The sequence below is a fragment of the Corapipo altera genome, unplaced genomic scaffold (genome assembly GCF_003945725.1).
Source record: "Corapipo altera isolate COAL_440 unplaced genomic scaffold, ASM394572v1 58, whole genome shotgun sequence".
NCBI classification, from domain to species: domain Eukaryota; kingdom Metazoa; phylum Chordata; class Aves; order Passeriformes; family Pipridae; genus Corapipo; species Corapipo altera.
In genome coordinates this window covers 9,187,988-9,205,004 of record NW_020884898.1, presented here as the reverse complement: position 1 = coordinate 9,205,004, position 17,017 = coordinate 9,187,988, and the positions used below count along the sequence as shown (strand labels likewise).

Below are 17,017 nucleotides of genomic sequence, written 5' to 3'. Positions count from 1 at the left end.
TTTGTACATATAATTGAACTGCTCAATAAGAAAATGTATTTTTCAGTAGACCAGATCAGCTGAGCTAGGATTGCTAGTTTTTTAAAAAGGTAAATGTTTGTTTCTAAAACATTAACTGTTTCATTTTTCATGTGAAGGTAAAAAATTTGAAAACACAGAAATGTTTGGCCAGTATCCGCTACAGGTTAATGGCTTTAAAGATCTGCATGAGTGCCTCGAAGCTGCAATGATTGAAGGGGAAATTGAATCCCTTCATTCAGAAAACTCTGCCAAGTCTGGTCAGGAGGTGAGTTAAGTGCTCCTGTGGGCTTCTCTAGGGATTTGTTGTAGTGCTTTTTATTTTTCATTCGAGTTCATGGTTGGTTTTTATCTGACCTGCTGCTGTGCAGGTCCTGATGTCTGGCATAATGTTAATTTGGGGGGGTTGTATCTCTTTGGAGTATCCAGAATATAATGGTTTTGCATGTTTCTTAAGATAGGAAGTTTATGCTTATTAAAAGCTGGCACAATTAAGCGCTTACAGTGGTGATTTGACACAGGCTGGTTCCCGCCTGTTGCTGATATTTGATCTCCATGAGAGGTCATGGCTTAGGTGTCCTGTGGTACCTGAGCACTGCTCTGGCTGACTTGCTGCTCTGGGCCATGTTGTGAACAGCAGCTGTGAGCTGTGCCCTTGCCATTGCTGCACAGCATTCCTGTTGTTCCTCTTCTGTCATGTAATTGCTCAGCACCTTAGCCTTCTTCCCCTCTCCTCTTTCTACTGCCATGTCCATGTGTCCTCTTCTTTGATACCTACAGTGGGCAATTCTCCGCTTTGCTTGCAGTGTTGGACATACAATACTTGACATTACTTGCTCTGTGGGCTGCTGTTCCTCCTGTTCCACAAGAGCTCATTAGAGCAGGAGGCTGCCAAATGCCAGAACGTGCTGGAAGCGTGGGTGAAGGGATTCAGACGGAGCCCCACTAAGCAGTGGGGTATGCAGTGTATGATATTGAGATGAGTTGATGAATGAGATTTCTTGTGCAGAAATCACAGGTTAGGAAAGGGGGTAGTTTGTGGTTGTAGAACCAGGAGGGTGTACTCTGAAACATCCCCTCTTACTGGCATTCATATGTGTGCCTGGCACTTTTCTCTGGCAGAGCTCTGTCTTATAACCTGTGGGTTATTGATATGGAAAAATGGGAATCCCTGTTGCCTTTGAGGGCTGAACTTCCTCTTTACACATCTGTTCATGTTTTACCACAGTTATTTTAAAGATGTGAAGTCTTAGGAGGTTTCTTCTACTTAAGTAAAAAGGTGTCATTTCTTCCTTGATGTCAGTCTTTGGAAGTAATGTGACTTAGCTTCATTTAATCATATCAACATACACACAGGGTTTAATTATGAAGCCTAGTGACACACACTGAAATCATCCTCCAGTCTGAAGTTTTAGTTCCAACTTTGTGTTTTGCAACAAATGTTTTAGAGCATCACTTTTACGATGATCATTCTTCCTGCAACATAACTGGAAGAAAACAAAATCTCATAAATTCTTGGTACCGACCAAAGTTTGGTTTCTTCATTCTAGGTGAAATCTTGTATGTATCTACTACAAGAACAGGATTGTTTGTCTTCTGACTGAAACTGTCTTGCAGTTAAAACCTGTGTGTATTCATGCATAAAAAAATGTTAGTTCTGTTATAAATGCTTGGCTAGAAATGTCAGATTTGGGTTGTGTGGTTTTTGGTGGTTCTTTTGTTTGTTTTGTTTTTGAGGGTTTTTTAACGTGTAATGTTGGGAAATTGTAGGGAACAGAAGGATAGTTATGTATAGGTCTAGGCTGTTAAGCTTTGAGTTCCATGAAATTGTCAGGGTTTTAATCAGCTTGGCTTCTTAGCATGTGGAAATTGAAGAGAAAATCATATGACAGATTGGCCATGGTGAAAAACCAAGAAATATTACTGCATTTTAAGGGCTAAGTAAATTGATTAAGTTTCCCTGAAGTAATTTATAGTGATATTGCTGCTTTTAGTAGTTATGTTTAAATATGATGCCTCAAAGATCACAGAACCAACTAGGTTGGAAAAGACCTCTGAGATTGAGTCCAAACTATGACTGAACACCACCCTGTCAACTAGATCATGGCACTAAGTGCCACATCCAGTCTTTCCTTAGACACCTCCAGGGATGGTGACTCTACCACTTCCCTAGGCAGTCCATTCTTTGGAATCACTCTTTCTGTGAAGAACTTCTTCCTAATGTCCAAGCTAAACCTTCCCTGGTGCAGCTTAAGTACTCTGTCCTCTTGTCCTGTTGCTGGTTGCCTGGGAGAAGAGACCAACTCCCACCTGGCTACAACCTCCTGTCAGGGAGTTGTCGAGAGTGATGAGGTCTCCCCTGAGCCTCCTCTTCTCCAGGCTGAACAACCCCAGCTCCCTCAGCCTCTCCTCATAGGACTTGTGCTCCAGTCCCTTCACAAGTCTTGTTGCTCTTCTCTGGACCTGCTCCAGCACCTCAATATCTTTCCTAAATTGAGGGGCCCAGAACTGGACACAGCACTCAAGGTGCAGCCTCAGCAGTGCCGAGTATAGGGGCAGAATCACTTCCCTAGTCCTGCATTGTTACACTGCACTGGAAGGTTTGGAAGTACTAAATGAAGCTCAGTTTTTTGTAGTTTTAACAGAGTCTGTCTCAGCTGAACAAAGACTTAAAGTGGCATTCCTCTGAGCTGGTATCAAAGTCTAAAGAGAATATTATTGTAATAGTCACATTTTAAAAGATCATTCTGGTTTTTTTCTTATTCCCACTGTTGCCTCTAGTGGGGTATTTAGCTGCTCATTCACTGTTTTTATAATTATTATTTTTACTCAATGCCTAAAAGCCTCAGCTGTGGAGTGGGGTTGTCAGCAGGCAAGCTAATATATGAACAACAACAAAAAAATCCCTGTCCTGAGGAACTTAAATCCTCTTTCAAGAGAAGATGGAGGTCAATGCACATACTTGGGAGTTACAAGTGGGAGGAAAATGAGAGAATGTTTGTCAGCATCATTGTTGATGAAATTAAGCACATCAGCAACTTAGTCAACATTAAGTGGTTTAGGGGCCTTGCAATGAAAGGGTTTTAAGGGGAAGGGTTGTGCTGTGTCTTTGCTGACTTAAGCATTGAAATTTACTGCTGTGTGAAGTTGTTGCAAGAGAGAAGTCATGATTGTTAAAACTGAGAAGGTGGTTATTGGAGCCTGATATAGGCAAGAAAATGGAAGGCAGCTCACTTTGTGTGTAAACAGGCAATGAACTAGGAAAATTCAGCAACATCCTGGGAGTCTGTTAGTGTGACAAGGTTACCTGCACTAAGGCCAGACAAGGGGAGAAGAGAGGAAACCTTGCACTCAGATGTGGAGTGATGAGAACCTGGACACAAATTTTATCCATGAGCACAGGAGGAAAAGGCTGTCTGTGAGGTATTGTATGAAAAGACTGTTCAAGACATTTGGCTGGATAAGAGAACTTGAAGTGAGCCCTGAGTCAAATGCCACACCTGGGCTATGGCATTGATGTCAGAAATATATGGCAATAGTGTCTGCAGCTGTCACGGAAGCTTGAGTTGATGGTTGGATATCCAAAACTTATTAAATGGATAGACCATAGTTGTTATGTTTTATAACGGAGAGGAAAAAAATGCTGGAACTGGAGCTGGATTTGTGTTGTAGTTGAGAAATAATGTATGTAAAGAAAGAAATGAAGACTAGGGATAGACCTCTACTGAGTACTGGAAGAGAACAGGGATAAGGTGATGATAACAGTGATTAGCAGTGATTAGAGACATGCTGAAATTTTAGGCTGTTAGTGTGGAGGAAATTTCAAGAAAAATATCAGTTTTATGCTGCTGAGAGCTCTTGTCTGGCACAGCCCAGAGCACTTGATGATCCTACTTCAGAGGAGAAACTTTGAGTGATATCAGGTGAATGAAAGGGTCAGGAACATGAGCCTGAGGGGACTAGCAGGAAGAGCACTTGATACAGTGTAAACAACCCTTTCAATGTTATGGGAGAGTTAAAGGAGAACAGGACAGTTGGCAAGGCAGGTAGGTTCGAGCGTGGGCTGATTTTGGTACAAGCGAGGCAAATGTGACATGAAGAATCCTTCCTGCCTCCTCTGCTTTAACACAGACAGCAATGGATGAGTTGAAAAGCTGTGATGCAGCATGGGCAACAAATGGTCTGTGTTTACAGTGAAGGGGAAAGATGGGAGCTTTGCAAAGTTTATGCTGACCCACCTTCTAAAACCAATTTCTCCCACAGCTGTCGGTCTGCAGGTATTGTACAATTATTACTAAATTAAATGACTGCTATTGGAAGGCATTCATTGTGGGCTTTTCTGTTTTCCTTTTGTCTAGCACTGGTTCACGGAGCTTCCTCCTGTCTTAACTTTTGAGCTGTCAAGATTTGAGTTTAATCAGGCTTTGGGGAGACCAGAGAAGATACACAACAAATTAGAATTTCCTCCAATTTTATATCTAGACAGGTACAGTATAATATTATCAACAAAATCCCAGTATGAATATAAATTAAATCTCATGAGTTTGTTAAAGTTGATGATGTATCTTATGCTCATGTAAATCACAGTCAATTTCTGTTCTAGCTATACAAGTTAGAGTTTTCATGGGTTTCATCTTTTTCAGAAAGTAAGCATAGATAACAATTTAATATATACTGCTGTTTTCTGTGAAAAACCTACTTCCATTTATTGCTAGGTAGCTGTGTACACAGGCAAAATACCCTGAAAAATCACACTATTTATGGGTCCATTTGGTAAAGAGGATGACACGTCAGCTATTTCATGGTGTTCCAGTTAGTCTGCATGGTTTGAAGAGTATCCTGGGCATCATTGCAATGCTGTTGATGTGTAGAGGTGAAATACCAGGATGCCTTTCAGGTAGCTGCTGAATGCTATTTAGGAACCTAAATAATGAAACAGGAGTACTGGTATGTGGCTGCTACGTAAACCACTTCAGAATCTAATAGCAGCTTTCTAATACATGTTTGTCCTGCATGGTATGAACAGAGCTTTTGACACCGGGGAGAAAAGCAGCTTCTGAAAGCTGTGGAAGGGAAGGTTTAATGGTTTATTTTTGTCTCAGTTCTGTTTTAGTGCTGAATATACTGTAGGTTCTAGAGCATGTGAGTTTTTATTAGCACTAAGCATTAGTGATTATGGCTGGTGGGTACAGACCTCAGTTCCAGTGTTGGGTTACAATGGGCTGACACTTCTTTCTAAATTTCATGTTTTACAGGTATATGCACAGAAACAGAGAAATAACAAGAATTAAACGAGATGAAATCAAGAGACTCAAAGAGTACCTCACAGTTTTACAACAGAGATTAGAACGGTACTATAGATAACTGTGTAAATACAAATACTATTATAGACTACACAGAATAACTCTTTTAACTACAGACTTTGTGTAGTTATTTACTCTAGATTTCCCTTCTGTATCTCTTTTGTTTTATTCTTTTCCTTGTAAATTGTGTATAAGCATTGTAATTCTGATGCATGAAACATGCTAGGAAAGGCTTGCTTTATTTAATTGCAGTCAACCAGAAAAAAAAAATTTTTTTTTTTTTTTCTTTTTTTTTTTTTTTTTTTTTTTGGTGTATATGTGAGTCATGGCATTAATACGTTTTATGGTTAACAGATATTTAAGCTATGGTTCTGGTCCTAAACGATTCCCCTTGGTAGATGTCCTGCAGTACGCCTTGGAGTTCGCCTCCAGCAAGCCGGTGTGCACGTCTCCCGTCGATGACCTGGGTGCAAGTGCCCCTACGAGCGGCACGGTGCCAGCCCAGACCTCACCCAGGTAAGGGTTTGCTCTGCCGCTGCAAACCAGCCTCGGAGAGAGAGGCAGGAAGTTTAGCTGCCTCGTTCACCAGGTGAATAAAACTAGGCAACTCCTAAGGGGTACAGCGTAAAAATCTCTGCTCTTTTCCCAGAAGTGCTTTTCAGCACAGCAGACTTAAATAGATAAACCTAAATGTTAATGATGTGAGCGGTTGTCTCATGCGCTTATAAAAATGTCTCTGGGTGGAGAATTTCCATTTTCAAACAAAGCCCAATTCCACCTAAAATTCCGAATAGACACAATATCTGGGGAGGTCACTGCTTCCTAAGAGTATTGTTTAAGAATTGGGCAGTGTATATGTGCTGCTGGTGTACAATTTATCTGTTAATTTCTGCCTGGGAGTTAAGCTCCTTTTCTGCTTTGCAATTTACACTTCTCACCAAGTTTGTCAGGAACCTAACAGTCTGACTTTTTTTAATACAGAGTAGCTAAAGTATCAGGGAGATAAACGTTCAATAATGTTGATTTTCTCATTATTTAAGCTAGGAACTCAGTATTGGGGATTGGGTGCACCCTCAGTTTGCAGATGACACCAGTTTGGGTGGGAGTGTTGAATCTGCTTGAGCACAGGAAGATTCTGCAGAGGGATCAGGTTGGATCCATGGGCTGAGGACAATTATATGAGGTTCAGCAAGGCCAAGTGCCGGGTTCTGCACTTCGGTCACAGCAACCCCCTGCAGTGCTACAGGCTGGGGGAAGCGTGGCTGGAAAGCTGCTGGGCAGAAAAGGCTGTGGGGTTGCTGATCAGCAGCAGCTGAACATGATCCAGCATGTGCCCAGGTGGGCAAGAAGGCCAAAGGCATCCTGGCCTGTATACAAATAGCGTGGCCAGCAGGACCATCCCCCTGTACTGGGCACTGTTGAGGCTGCATCTCAAATCCTGTGTTCAGTTTTGGGCCCCTCACTGCAAGTAAGACATTGAGGTGCTGGAGTGAGTCCAGAGAAGGACAGCAGAGCTGGGGAAGGGTCTGGAGCACAAGTCTGATGAAGAGTTGCTGAGGGAGCTGGGGGTGTTTAGCCTGGAAAAAAGGAGGCTCAGGGGCGACCTGATTGCTCTCTACAACCACCTGAAAGGAGGTTGTAGCCAGATGGGGGTCAGGCTCTTCTCCCATGTGACAAGCGATAGGACAGAAGGAAATGGCCTCAAGTTGTACCAAGGGAGGTTTAGGTTGGATATTAGGAAAAAATTTCTTCATGGAAAGGGTTGTCAAGCACTGAAACAGGCTGCCCAAGGGAAGTGGTGAAATCACCATCCCTGGAGGTATTTAAAAGGCCTGTTTATGTGGCACTCAGCGACATGGTTTAGTGGTGGAGGTGGCAGGTACTGGGTTAATGGTTGGATTTGATGGTCTTAGTGGTCTTTTCCAAACTAGATGATTCTATGATAGAGTATAACTTTGGTTAGGTGGACACGAACAGTTTATAACATAGCTTTTTATATTACATTTGGAAAGTAGGGCTTTGGGTTCTGGTTAACTTTTTAGTACAATGAAATTAAGTACATGTATCTAAAAAGACTTCAAAAAGATTTCAAATGTCCTACTGTGTATAAATGACGATGACTTGATAAGAGAAGACAAACTTCTAAAAGTTACCATTGCTTGCATGAAATACAGTATCAAAAGTAATATACTTTGTTCAAACTCCTATGTAGGAAGTTTGTTCTGTAAAAATTTCAGTCTTGTGACTTTTTTTGTCAATCTGTAGAAACACCACAGCATGTTATATGGAGTGACATTTTCAGCTCTTAAAGTTCTCAGAACTTAGTAAACTACTGAAGAATCCAGGTTCCTCAGGCTGTATCACAATGCGGTACACAAAGTAAAAATTCAGTGGCTTGCAAGAAAGATCTTCAGATTCCTGTTATGCAGTGTAATTATATAAGTGGTCTCGTTGATGAGAAGAGAAAAATCTGTAACAGGTTTTAATTTTTATTATTCTGCTGCTCTTGTAGAGTTCTCCTAAGATGGTTGCTCTGCAGTTTGAGGTGTTTGGAACAAATTTAGATGGGTTGATACTAAATGCCCAGTGTACCGTAAATATCAGAGGTCCCTTCATTGTTGTTGTTCAGTTACCATGAGTTGTAGGTAGGTGATCAGAAAAAGAATGTCTGCTAGGCATAGGACACACGAAGAAGTTATTCAACAGAGAACTTGTGTTTATTGGATTTTATGGTCAGTGGGCCATAAGACGAGCTGCTGTGATTTTTCTCTCTGCCATTTGGCAGTAAATGTTTCAAACCACAGTGATTAGGTGTATGGTGTGATTTGAAAGTGTTTTAGTAGCATTTCAAATGAAGCAAACTATGGCTTGACCTATCTAAATCTCATTCCTTTATGTTTGGTAATGGCAGTTGTTGTTTTGCTAACATGTAGTGCACCACAACGTTTTCAGAATTTACACACTAATTCCATAGTGATATTGTAGGTACCTTTCCTGGATTGCATTGTAGGAAAATATTTCCTTTAAAATTTCTGTTTTCAGAGGAAAAGCTTATTTTTGTGCTGTAGCTTTTCGTTTGTGCACATGATGATTCAATTTTTGTATTTCGTGTTTTGAATGAATGCAGCACAATAGAGCAGCAGGGGCCTTCCTCTTCAGATGTTCCAAGCACATCTCCTGTACAAAGATCAGTAATACATAAACCATTCACGCAATCACGAATTCCTCCTGATCTGCCGATGCATCCGGCACCAAGGCACATCACCGAGGAGGAGCTGTCTGTCCTGGAAGGCTGTTTGCATCGCTGGAGGACTGAAGTAGAGAATGACACTAGAGGTAATGGCACGAGCTGGGGAATACACTTGCTGTTGGAAAACGTTTGTGCAAGAAGGGGAAATTTTTCATCCAAGAATGTTTATTGTTTGGCATGTGGGTAGATCGATAGTCACCACATTGAAACATATCCATGTTTGGCTTTTAGTGACATAAAATAAAGATGTAGTCACGTGCAATTATGCAGCCTTATGGAAAAGAGGTTCTTTTTCTCTTTCAGATTTACAAGAAAGTATATCTAGAATACACCGGACAATTGAATTGATGTACTCTGACAAAACAATGGTCCAAGTAAGTACAATTTCAGAATGAGATAACTGAAAATAGATCCTTTTTGTCACTTTTTGAAACTTCTTAGATGCTTGAAAATAGAGCAAGTATACCATGATTACATAGGGCTTCGAGATTTTGCCAACACTTTAGTTGTGCACAGTCAGATGGAAGACAGCATTACAATATTTTGCAGGTGACATGCTTAAGTTGAAGCAATTTGTGATGAAAAGCCAAAATATGTTCCATCTCTGACCCATTTTTTTTTACTTGAATGCAGATTCACGCAATAAGTCTTTTTTGCCCTGATTTGACCATATTGCTAGGTAATCTTGTGGCATTAAGGTGGCAAAACATTAGATACAAGAAACTATTCTTTTTGTGCTTTGCTGCTTAGTGAGTGTCTTTGGGTATTGCAACTTTCATGCCAATATTTGAGAATTCAGGCTCCTGATTGTGATTTGTAGTTATTAATGCACATCAGTGGTTTTGTTGTCGTTTTGCTATTGTTGGATTTTTAAAACACTGTTTGGATTTAGTATCAATCACAACCTTGATTATTAGTCTAAGCTGCCCTTTAGGAAATCCTCATGTTGTGTAATCTGAACAGCGTTTTTAGAATGCTTTACTATGGAGTTGTGGCTCCTCTGCCATTTCTTATGTTCACATACTCATGTTCTCTCACTCTGACAGGTTTTAAGGTTAAGGATTACTTCCTCTGTTACTTTCTGTTAGTAAAAAGAACTATTTTCGTTCCAAGTAAGATCTGTTCAGCTTACAGTTTTCCTTGAGGTATGTTTTCATTTTGTACATGGCTTGTAATATTTCCTGGCAGCTGAGCTCTGATGTTAAGGATTTCAGGCAGACTTGCCCAGATGACTTTCTTTAAGCTTGCTACTTGCAGGCACTTTGCTTTTTTTTCCCTTAATTCTTGTGTTATAACAAGAAGGTTACGTGTCATCCAACAGTAAAATTAAGTAATTTGGTAACACTGTATCCAAATAGTCTACCTGTGTTGGCTTAGGTGTTATAGGAGGAAATACCTCTGGATGGCAAAGGTAGTAGTCAGCTATCATTACAAAAGAAAAAGGACCCGTCTGAAATCACAGGCTGGAAGCAAAGGTTGTTGCCCTTATGCAGCTCAGCTGGTTTTGTCCCGTGGGTGCTTTGGCACAATAGGAAGGAGGCAGGTGCACACGATCCACTTTTCCTTGCCTATCTCTACCTCTGGGTGATTTGATAGCTGAGTATTGCTCTATCTCTGGGGTAAGTTTCACAGTATTGATGTTTTCCTCTGCATGATACAGTTGCAGGACTGAAAGCTTTTCACTTGTAAGTCATGTTCTAGGCACATAAAACTAGACAAATTTTTAAGACAAACATATTATATTTGCAGGATACTTCCTAGTGCTTGTATGAACTATTTGAGAAGCTCTTCATCTTCTCCTTGACCCCTTTTGAGTCTAAGGAAAACTACAGTCATCTTAAAACCTCTGTCAAGTTTTAATATGAAATACATTCCTGAAATTTTTATTTTGTCTTGTTCTCCTGAATCAATGGTTCATCAGCTTCTTATTTAATTATTTCTCCCCTTCCATGAATTTGCTGTGGGGAGATGACACAACAGTTTTTCCTGTGGGAGTTTTATCTTGGATACAGCAGCTTTGACATATCTATTCTGTAGTGAGAGGTGGGTTGGTGAAGCTCCATTCCTGTTTCATGAGTACTAAGTGTAAGCTAAGAAGCTTAATGCTCTGTACTATTAATTACTGTTGATACAATGGCTTATCACAAGAGACCTCTGTCAGCACTGAACTCACCTGTACAGTGGTCACAGACCTTTGTGGGCAACCTTCCTGGAAGAAGCTCAGTGTGGGCAGCTGGTTCTCCAGAGCTGGAGGAAATGTTAGGGGCCCTCAAGCTGACCCAGTTAGCGTGGTTTTAAATAAAATGTTTTAAATTCACCTGGGATTTTTAGTGCCTGATTTCAGGGTGAGGAATTTTATTTTGTTGAAGTCTACAGAGAACTTAATTTTTTTAAAAATCAGGATCTGCATATATTTTTGTGCATATACATGGACTTGCAATCATTTTAAGAGGGCTTTCACTCTGGTTTAATAACAGATGTTAAAACCCGCAGAGCATTTAGATTTAAGGACTTGCCAGGATTTCTTCTGTGTATACTTCTTGTGTTTTGGAGATTTAGAGTGCAGTTTGGCCTCTGGAATGACAGGCTGTTTGATTCCAGCTGCTGTGCAGTCAGTCAGCTTTACAGTTCAAGGGGGTTTGCAAAATCTCCAGCCCTTGCACATAGCATGGAACAGAATGATCAGGTTAAAAGTGACTTCAAAGAGTTTCTCAAGGTGTAGTTACGTGTGTATTTATCGTTACTGATTATTGAGGTACTCAAATGATATTTGCAACAAATACTTAGTACACCTTATGTTAAATAGACTATTCTCAGTCCAGACTGTGACACCAGGAAAAGATAGTTTGGAGTTTCTCATCCCAGCTGAGCTGTTGTCATTCAGGCACACTGTGCAGTTTTCCCTTGTGTGTTGCATGTGCTGTTTCAGCAGGTTAAAATGAGTCAATCACTAAGATGCTTTTAAAGGACTTGTAAGTAAGGAAGCACTCGTTCATTCTGCTTTTCTCTATCTCCTTCAGTTTCCCAGCTACTTAGAAAGAACTACTTAGATAGAACAGACATAACCTGGAATACTTTTTACATCATTCCTAGAAACTGGTATCTTCTTTCTTTGCCTCAGGAGGAGGAGAGAACATCTTCAGGTGTTCCATGTTTTTACGTGGCAGTGCCTTTACTGATACATTTACAATACCAGAAAACAGTTGTATTCCTGTTTTACTGTCGTATTTTTACCTTTAGGTAACAGAAGTATTCAACTCTCAGATATTCCTTTAATAAGCTCTCTTAATGGCACACAGAAAGAACAGAGTTTATTACTTTGAATTTGCATGTGCCTTTCCAGACTTTTTGACAGTTTATCAGGTCAGAGCTGGAGCAAATCACAGACAGTCAAGGCTGACATATTTGAGGGTTTTTTGTACAAGGAAGGTAGGAGGAATATTATGGAATTAAGAAAAGAAGGTGTCTGGCAGTAAAGACAGCCGAGTAGACATTTATGCTACTCACTAATGTTTTTATGATCTCCTGTAACTACTAGTGGTAAGTAACATAGTTCAATGTCCTTATACTTAGTGGTTTGCTAGTTTTACTTGTTTGTGTTTCCTCTGTGCTGTTTTGATTCTGTTTAACTTTATTTTCGTTATTTTTATTTAATGTAGCTATTATTGCTGGCATACATTAGGAACTAACTGCTGGCAAAGAGAGTTTGACATTTGGGTTTTTTTCTATTTTCTTTTTTTAAGGTTCCTTATAGGTTGCATGCTGTGCTAGTTCATGAGGGTCAAGCGAATGCAGGACACTACTGGGCGTATATTTATGACCACCACCAGAACAGATGGATGAAATACAATGACATTTCTGTGACAAAGTCAACTTGGGAAGAGTTGGAACGGGACTCCTTTGGTGGTTACAGGAATGCCAGTGCATATTGTTTAATGTATATCAATGATAAGGAACAATACTTGATACAAGGTAATGTTATCACTATGGGTTCTGTATGGTGTAGAATAGCTAAGTACATTGATAAAGTGAGCTTCTCTCACATGGATTTCCAGATTTTTGAAATGTTTTTAATAATTATTGAAAGTTTTATTTCTGCTTATAACGGTTAGATTATTTTTGTAGGTAGAACAATTGCTCTTCAACTTTTAGATTAATAGATAATGCCAGTGTTTCAGCATTATTAAGAGATTAAAATAAACTATATGTTTGCTAATTTGCAAACATTTTAGCCAAGTGATTGCATGCTCAGAATTCTTAAGGGGGTCATCTCATTAAAACAGAAATATGGAAATAGATAAATGAGCATTTTACATTAAAATCCTCATGTAGCTGCCTTTTTTTTTTTTTTTTGCCTAAGCTTCAGAGCTCTGATGCACTCTACTGGAGCATGGAAACTTGAAAGCTTATGCAGTAAATTGAAATGTAAATAACTTAGCCCCTACCAACTAAACATTAAACCTGAGCAATACGTGGATTGGGAAATTTTTTTTCAGGACATGTATTAATATGCAACTACAAGGCCTTGTATGGAAGTGTTTGAAGAGGGGACAAAGATCCCATTAGCACGAATTTTATAATAATGGTAGCCAGGGAGCTGACTGTGAAAATGTCCACAGATGCAATAATAGGTTGGGGAAAATTTTCATGCTCCTGTCTATTCATAGGGCAGAAGGCTGGACTGCTCATTTGTGCAGTTTTTATAGGAGAACTGATATTAACCATGACATTCCTAGATTGCCAGATTGGTAGTGGACTTGCAGCCATGGGGTCTGTGGGCCCTGTAGGCTGCTCTGCCACTCCAGTTAAGTCTGAGGGCTGCTCACTGTGGGACAGTTACAGCTGATTGATCTCCCGGGGTCTGGGATACCCCTGCAGACACCATTCTCCAAACAAAAGGGAAGGTTACTCAGTGTAGCTAGTGTTCCTATCAGTTGACTTTACAAATCCCTGTAGGCCCACTCTCCTTCCCCTTTTCCCTTGGGAAGTTTAGTTGTGTCCATCTCTGTGTGGCTGTAATGCAGTCGAGGGATGGTGGGGGTTTCCTGACTTTTTTTTTCTGAGTGTTCACAATCACAGGTGCTTGTGGCCCAAAAGGCTTATCTTTGAAGGTGTTAGTGATCTGATAGTGCCCAAGAATGTAAAATCCAAAGATCACAGGAGCAGTAGCCATGTGTCTCAGTAGCAGAGGAGTGCCCAACAGATAGTAAAACCAGTTAGAAGTAATATAGTTTGGGGGTTTTGGTGTTACACTGTACATTTTCAGTAATTCACTTGAGGAAATCGGTTGAACATACTTTGTTTTCCCTATTCTTTCTTTTTCTGAAACTTATATTTCACGTTACTGCAGAGGAGTTTAACAAAGAAACGGGGCAAATGCTTGTTGGAATGGACACGCTACCTTCTGATCTAAGGGATTATGTCAAGGAAGACAATAAACGTTTTGAAAAAGAACTTGAAGAGTGGGATGCAGAACTTGCTCAGAAAGCACAGCAGGAGAAGTTGTTATCTCAGATACCCAGGGCACCAGCACCCTCACCTGCTCCAGGTTAGCTGCTTGTACCTGTTTGTAAAAGGACAAGGACCAAAAATCACTGGGTTTTGTATATATTGTTTTACAGCTTAACAACAGAATTTTTGTAATCATGAATTACAACTGTTCACTTGGCCAGAGTAACTGTACTTGAAGCTCAGTCTGGGGTTTTTTTGCATTTCAGTTTTTATTTAAAAAAAAAAAAAAGTGTTGGTTCATCTGCCTTTTCTTTCCCGGTTATCCTTAGCCTTATTTTTTTTTCCATATAAACTCTGGCCTTTTAAGACAAGTAATTATTAATTTTTAACGGGTCTCACCAGTCTGTTTTGAGAATTTGTTCGTCTGTAAGTGATGTATATTCTTCTATTCAGCATGATTGAGTACAAGACTTACGTTCTCACTTTAAATTAAGACAGAATTCAGATATGAAGAGAAGAATAATTTATTTGGTGTGGTGCATTGAGTAGATTTAGCAATAGCAGGGCCCACTTAAGATTTTACTGTGTAAAACCAAGGACATTAAAATTATGGAAAAGACTCTGACCAGCAACAGTGAGGCCAGTGATTTGTAGTGAGGCTGCTGTCCAGATGTTTTCATTGCTTCATTGGAGTTGTTAAGACTGAGCATATATTTCTCATAACTATCTGTGACTGCAAACTGAATGTAGCAAGTGCAGTGATTTAATGACATCGCTTGTTTTGTGAACCGTGAGGAGAGTTACTTCATCTTCTGTATGTTTTGAGTTCACAAACACTTTGTTTTTGTTCTTTTGTTAGTAATGGAAAGTCCAAAATGAATGTTTTATTTGCCTGCCAAAATTTGGTTTCGTCATGTAAGGAATATAAGACAATATTTATGCTAATCAATTTATTGCCCCCAAGTGGAAGAGATTTTGAGATATCCCTTAAGGCAGATGAACATATTGTGTTTATTATTTTACAAAGTAAAAATACATGTGGCACTCAAGTGGCTGTATATATATTGAGTCTGTATCCCACAGAAAGTTCAAGTAGAATCTCCTCTTTGTTCTTGGTCATCCCTGATGATCGATTGATGAACACCCCTCCCTCAAGAGCCTTAATGGGTTTATTGTTACTAATATAAAATCAGGGATCCATTTATAGGGAAGTGTTCAAAACTACATGAGCCACAGACTGATGTAAAGTTGAACTTGTGAACTGTGTGACCTACCCTGCATTTTCTGTGTGGTTACCTTATCTGTGAGACAGTGATCTAGATAAAAACTAATCAACTCAAAATTCATGCTGATGTTAACACACAAAATTGTTATCTTATTTCTGTCACTAAGTTCAAGCAGGAGAACCAGAATATTTAGAGCAGCCATCAAGAACTGATATTTCAAAGCACTTAAAAGAAGATTCTGTACAAGCAATCAATAAAGCTTTAGCTGAACAAGAAGATAGAGGTCCAGAAGCTATAATGGATACGGTGAGGATATTTTGAAGCTTGAAATACTTCTTTTGCTTTTATTTTGCAAATGGAAATGATAAAAACTGATTAAAGGGTGTGCGTCTGGAAACTTTGAACTGAAATTGGTTTTTCTTCAGGAATTGTCCAGACTGAAGTCCATTCAGAAAGTATGTACAACAGTAATGAATGTGGGGCAAAAAAGAAATACTAAATACAAGTTCTCTGTGGGATTAAAGAGCTTGTCAAGAGTACAGCATATTGTTCAAATTGAAATCAGCTGTTTGTACCCACAGTCCTCTAAAAATATTAGATGGTTCCATGTATTTTTGAGGAGAAAATATTGACAGTCTGTGTAAACGACTTGAAAAATACTGCTTTAGACATTGAGGCTTTTGTCTGTGAAATATAAGATTATAATTGAGTTCCCTTGAAAGACCTGTGGCAGTTAATGCAACTTACAAAAATAAGGGTTTTTTCAACAATAGCCTGTAGCTTTATGCAGATTCACAACTTGATGAAAATTACTTTTTGTGATTCATAGGATGCATATATTAACTTTATATAAGAATTAGTGTTGGGTGATTCTGTTTTCACTTCATACAAAAAATACTAAGAGGAATGGGACATTAACTATTTTATGGGTTATTAATGAAACTAGTATTTAACAGTTTTTCTTCTAGCAATTATTTTTTTTGCTTCTCTATAAGTAGATGGCCACAAAACCAAGGGTCATTAAAACAATACATGCATCTGTCTTGAAACTGTATCCATAAGGATAAGACATAAGAAGTGTAGACTATAGTTTCCTTAGGCACCCCTAGTGACCACTAGAGATATGAACAGTTTAGATCTCTGCAGAATTTGAAGCAGATGGTTCAGGTATGAACCCTCATTAAACAGCAGCAGAGCTAGCCATAGATATCTTTGGGGCCAGCAGGAAGTCCTCTTAAAGCCTTTGAAAATTGTTGACAACTTGTTGACCTGCTGTGTTTTCCACTCCTCTCTCCCGCGGTGTCAGGAAAGCAGGGAAACACACTTTCTCTGCTAAACTGAAATCAGAGTTAACAGGGAAACTGATCTAACCCTTGATGAAAAGATGCTCTGCCACTAATGCTTTAGGCTACTGTACCTCTGATTTTTTTTATTTTTTTTTTTGAGTTCTCAGAACCCAGAACAGCTTGCTGGGAGCCTGTTTAATATGATTTACCTCCAGCTGAAGGAGTAGCTATGCAGTTACCAAGCCCATGATAAAATGTCTTTCATAATGCTGTCCTTTTCTAGGCTTTGTGGGCATCCATCCCAGTGGGATGTGAAAGAATCTTACAGACTTATTCCATGGATCAAGTGTTTTGGTTCAGGATAATGACACCTTGCACAGTGGTCAGCCTTAGGGCTTCACAAAGCTGTGGCTGAGGAACCACATGGGAACACCACGATAGGCTTGATGAGGCAGATGCAGGTTGTATTACTCCAGTCTTTTC

At 39.6% G+C, this 17,017-nt stretch overlaps 1 protein-coding gene across 4 annotated transcripts in view; it reads left to right on the top strand.

Moving 5' to 3' along the window:
• The window catches only part of USP25 (ubiquitin specific peptidase 25), a 69,806-nt gene that overhangs the window by 37,134 nt on the left and 15,655 nt on the right, over window positions 1–17,017 (top strand). For 3 of the 4 annotated variants that reach the window (XM_027648648.1, XM_027648647.1, XM_027648649.1), the window contains 9 exons: window positions 138–286; window positions 4,377–4,504; window positions 5,274–5,369; window positions 5,676–5,837; window positions 8,449–8,657; window positions 8,875–8,945; window positions 12,315–12,543; window positions 13,922–14,119; window positions 15,415–15,554. In XM_027648648.1, coding sequence (XP_027504449.1) covers window positions 138–286; window positions 4,377–4,504; window positions 5,274–5,369; window positions 5,676–5,837; window positions 8,449–8,657; window positions 8,875–8,945; window positions 12,315–12,543; window positions 13,922–14,119; window positions 15,415–15,554 — 1,382 coding nt within the window. The remainder of the gene's footprint in view (window positions 1–137; window positions 287–4,376; window positions 4,505–5,273; window positions 5,370–5,675; window positions 5,838–8,448; window positions 8,658–8,874; window positions 8,946–12,314; window positions 12,544–13,921; window positions 14,120–15,414; window positions 15,555–17,017) is intronic. The other variant, XM_027648650.1, reaches the window with a different exon arrangement.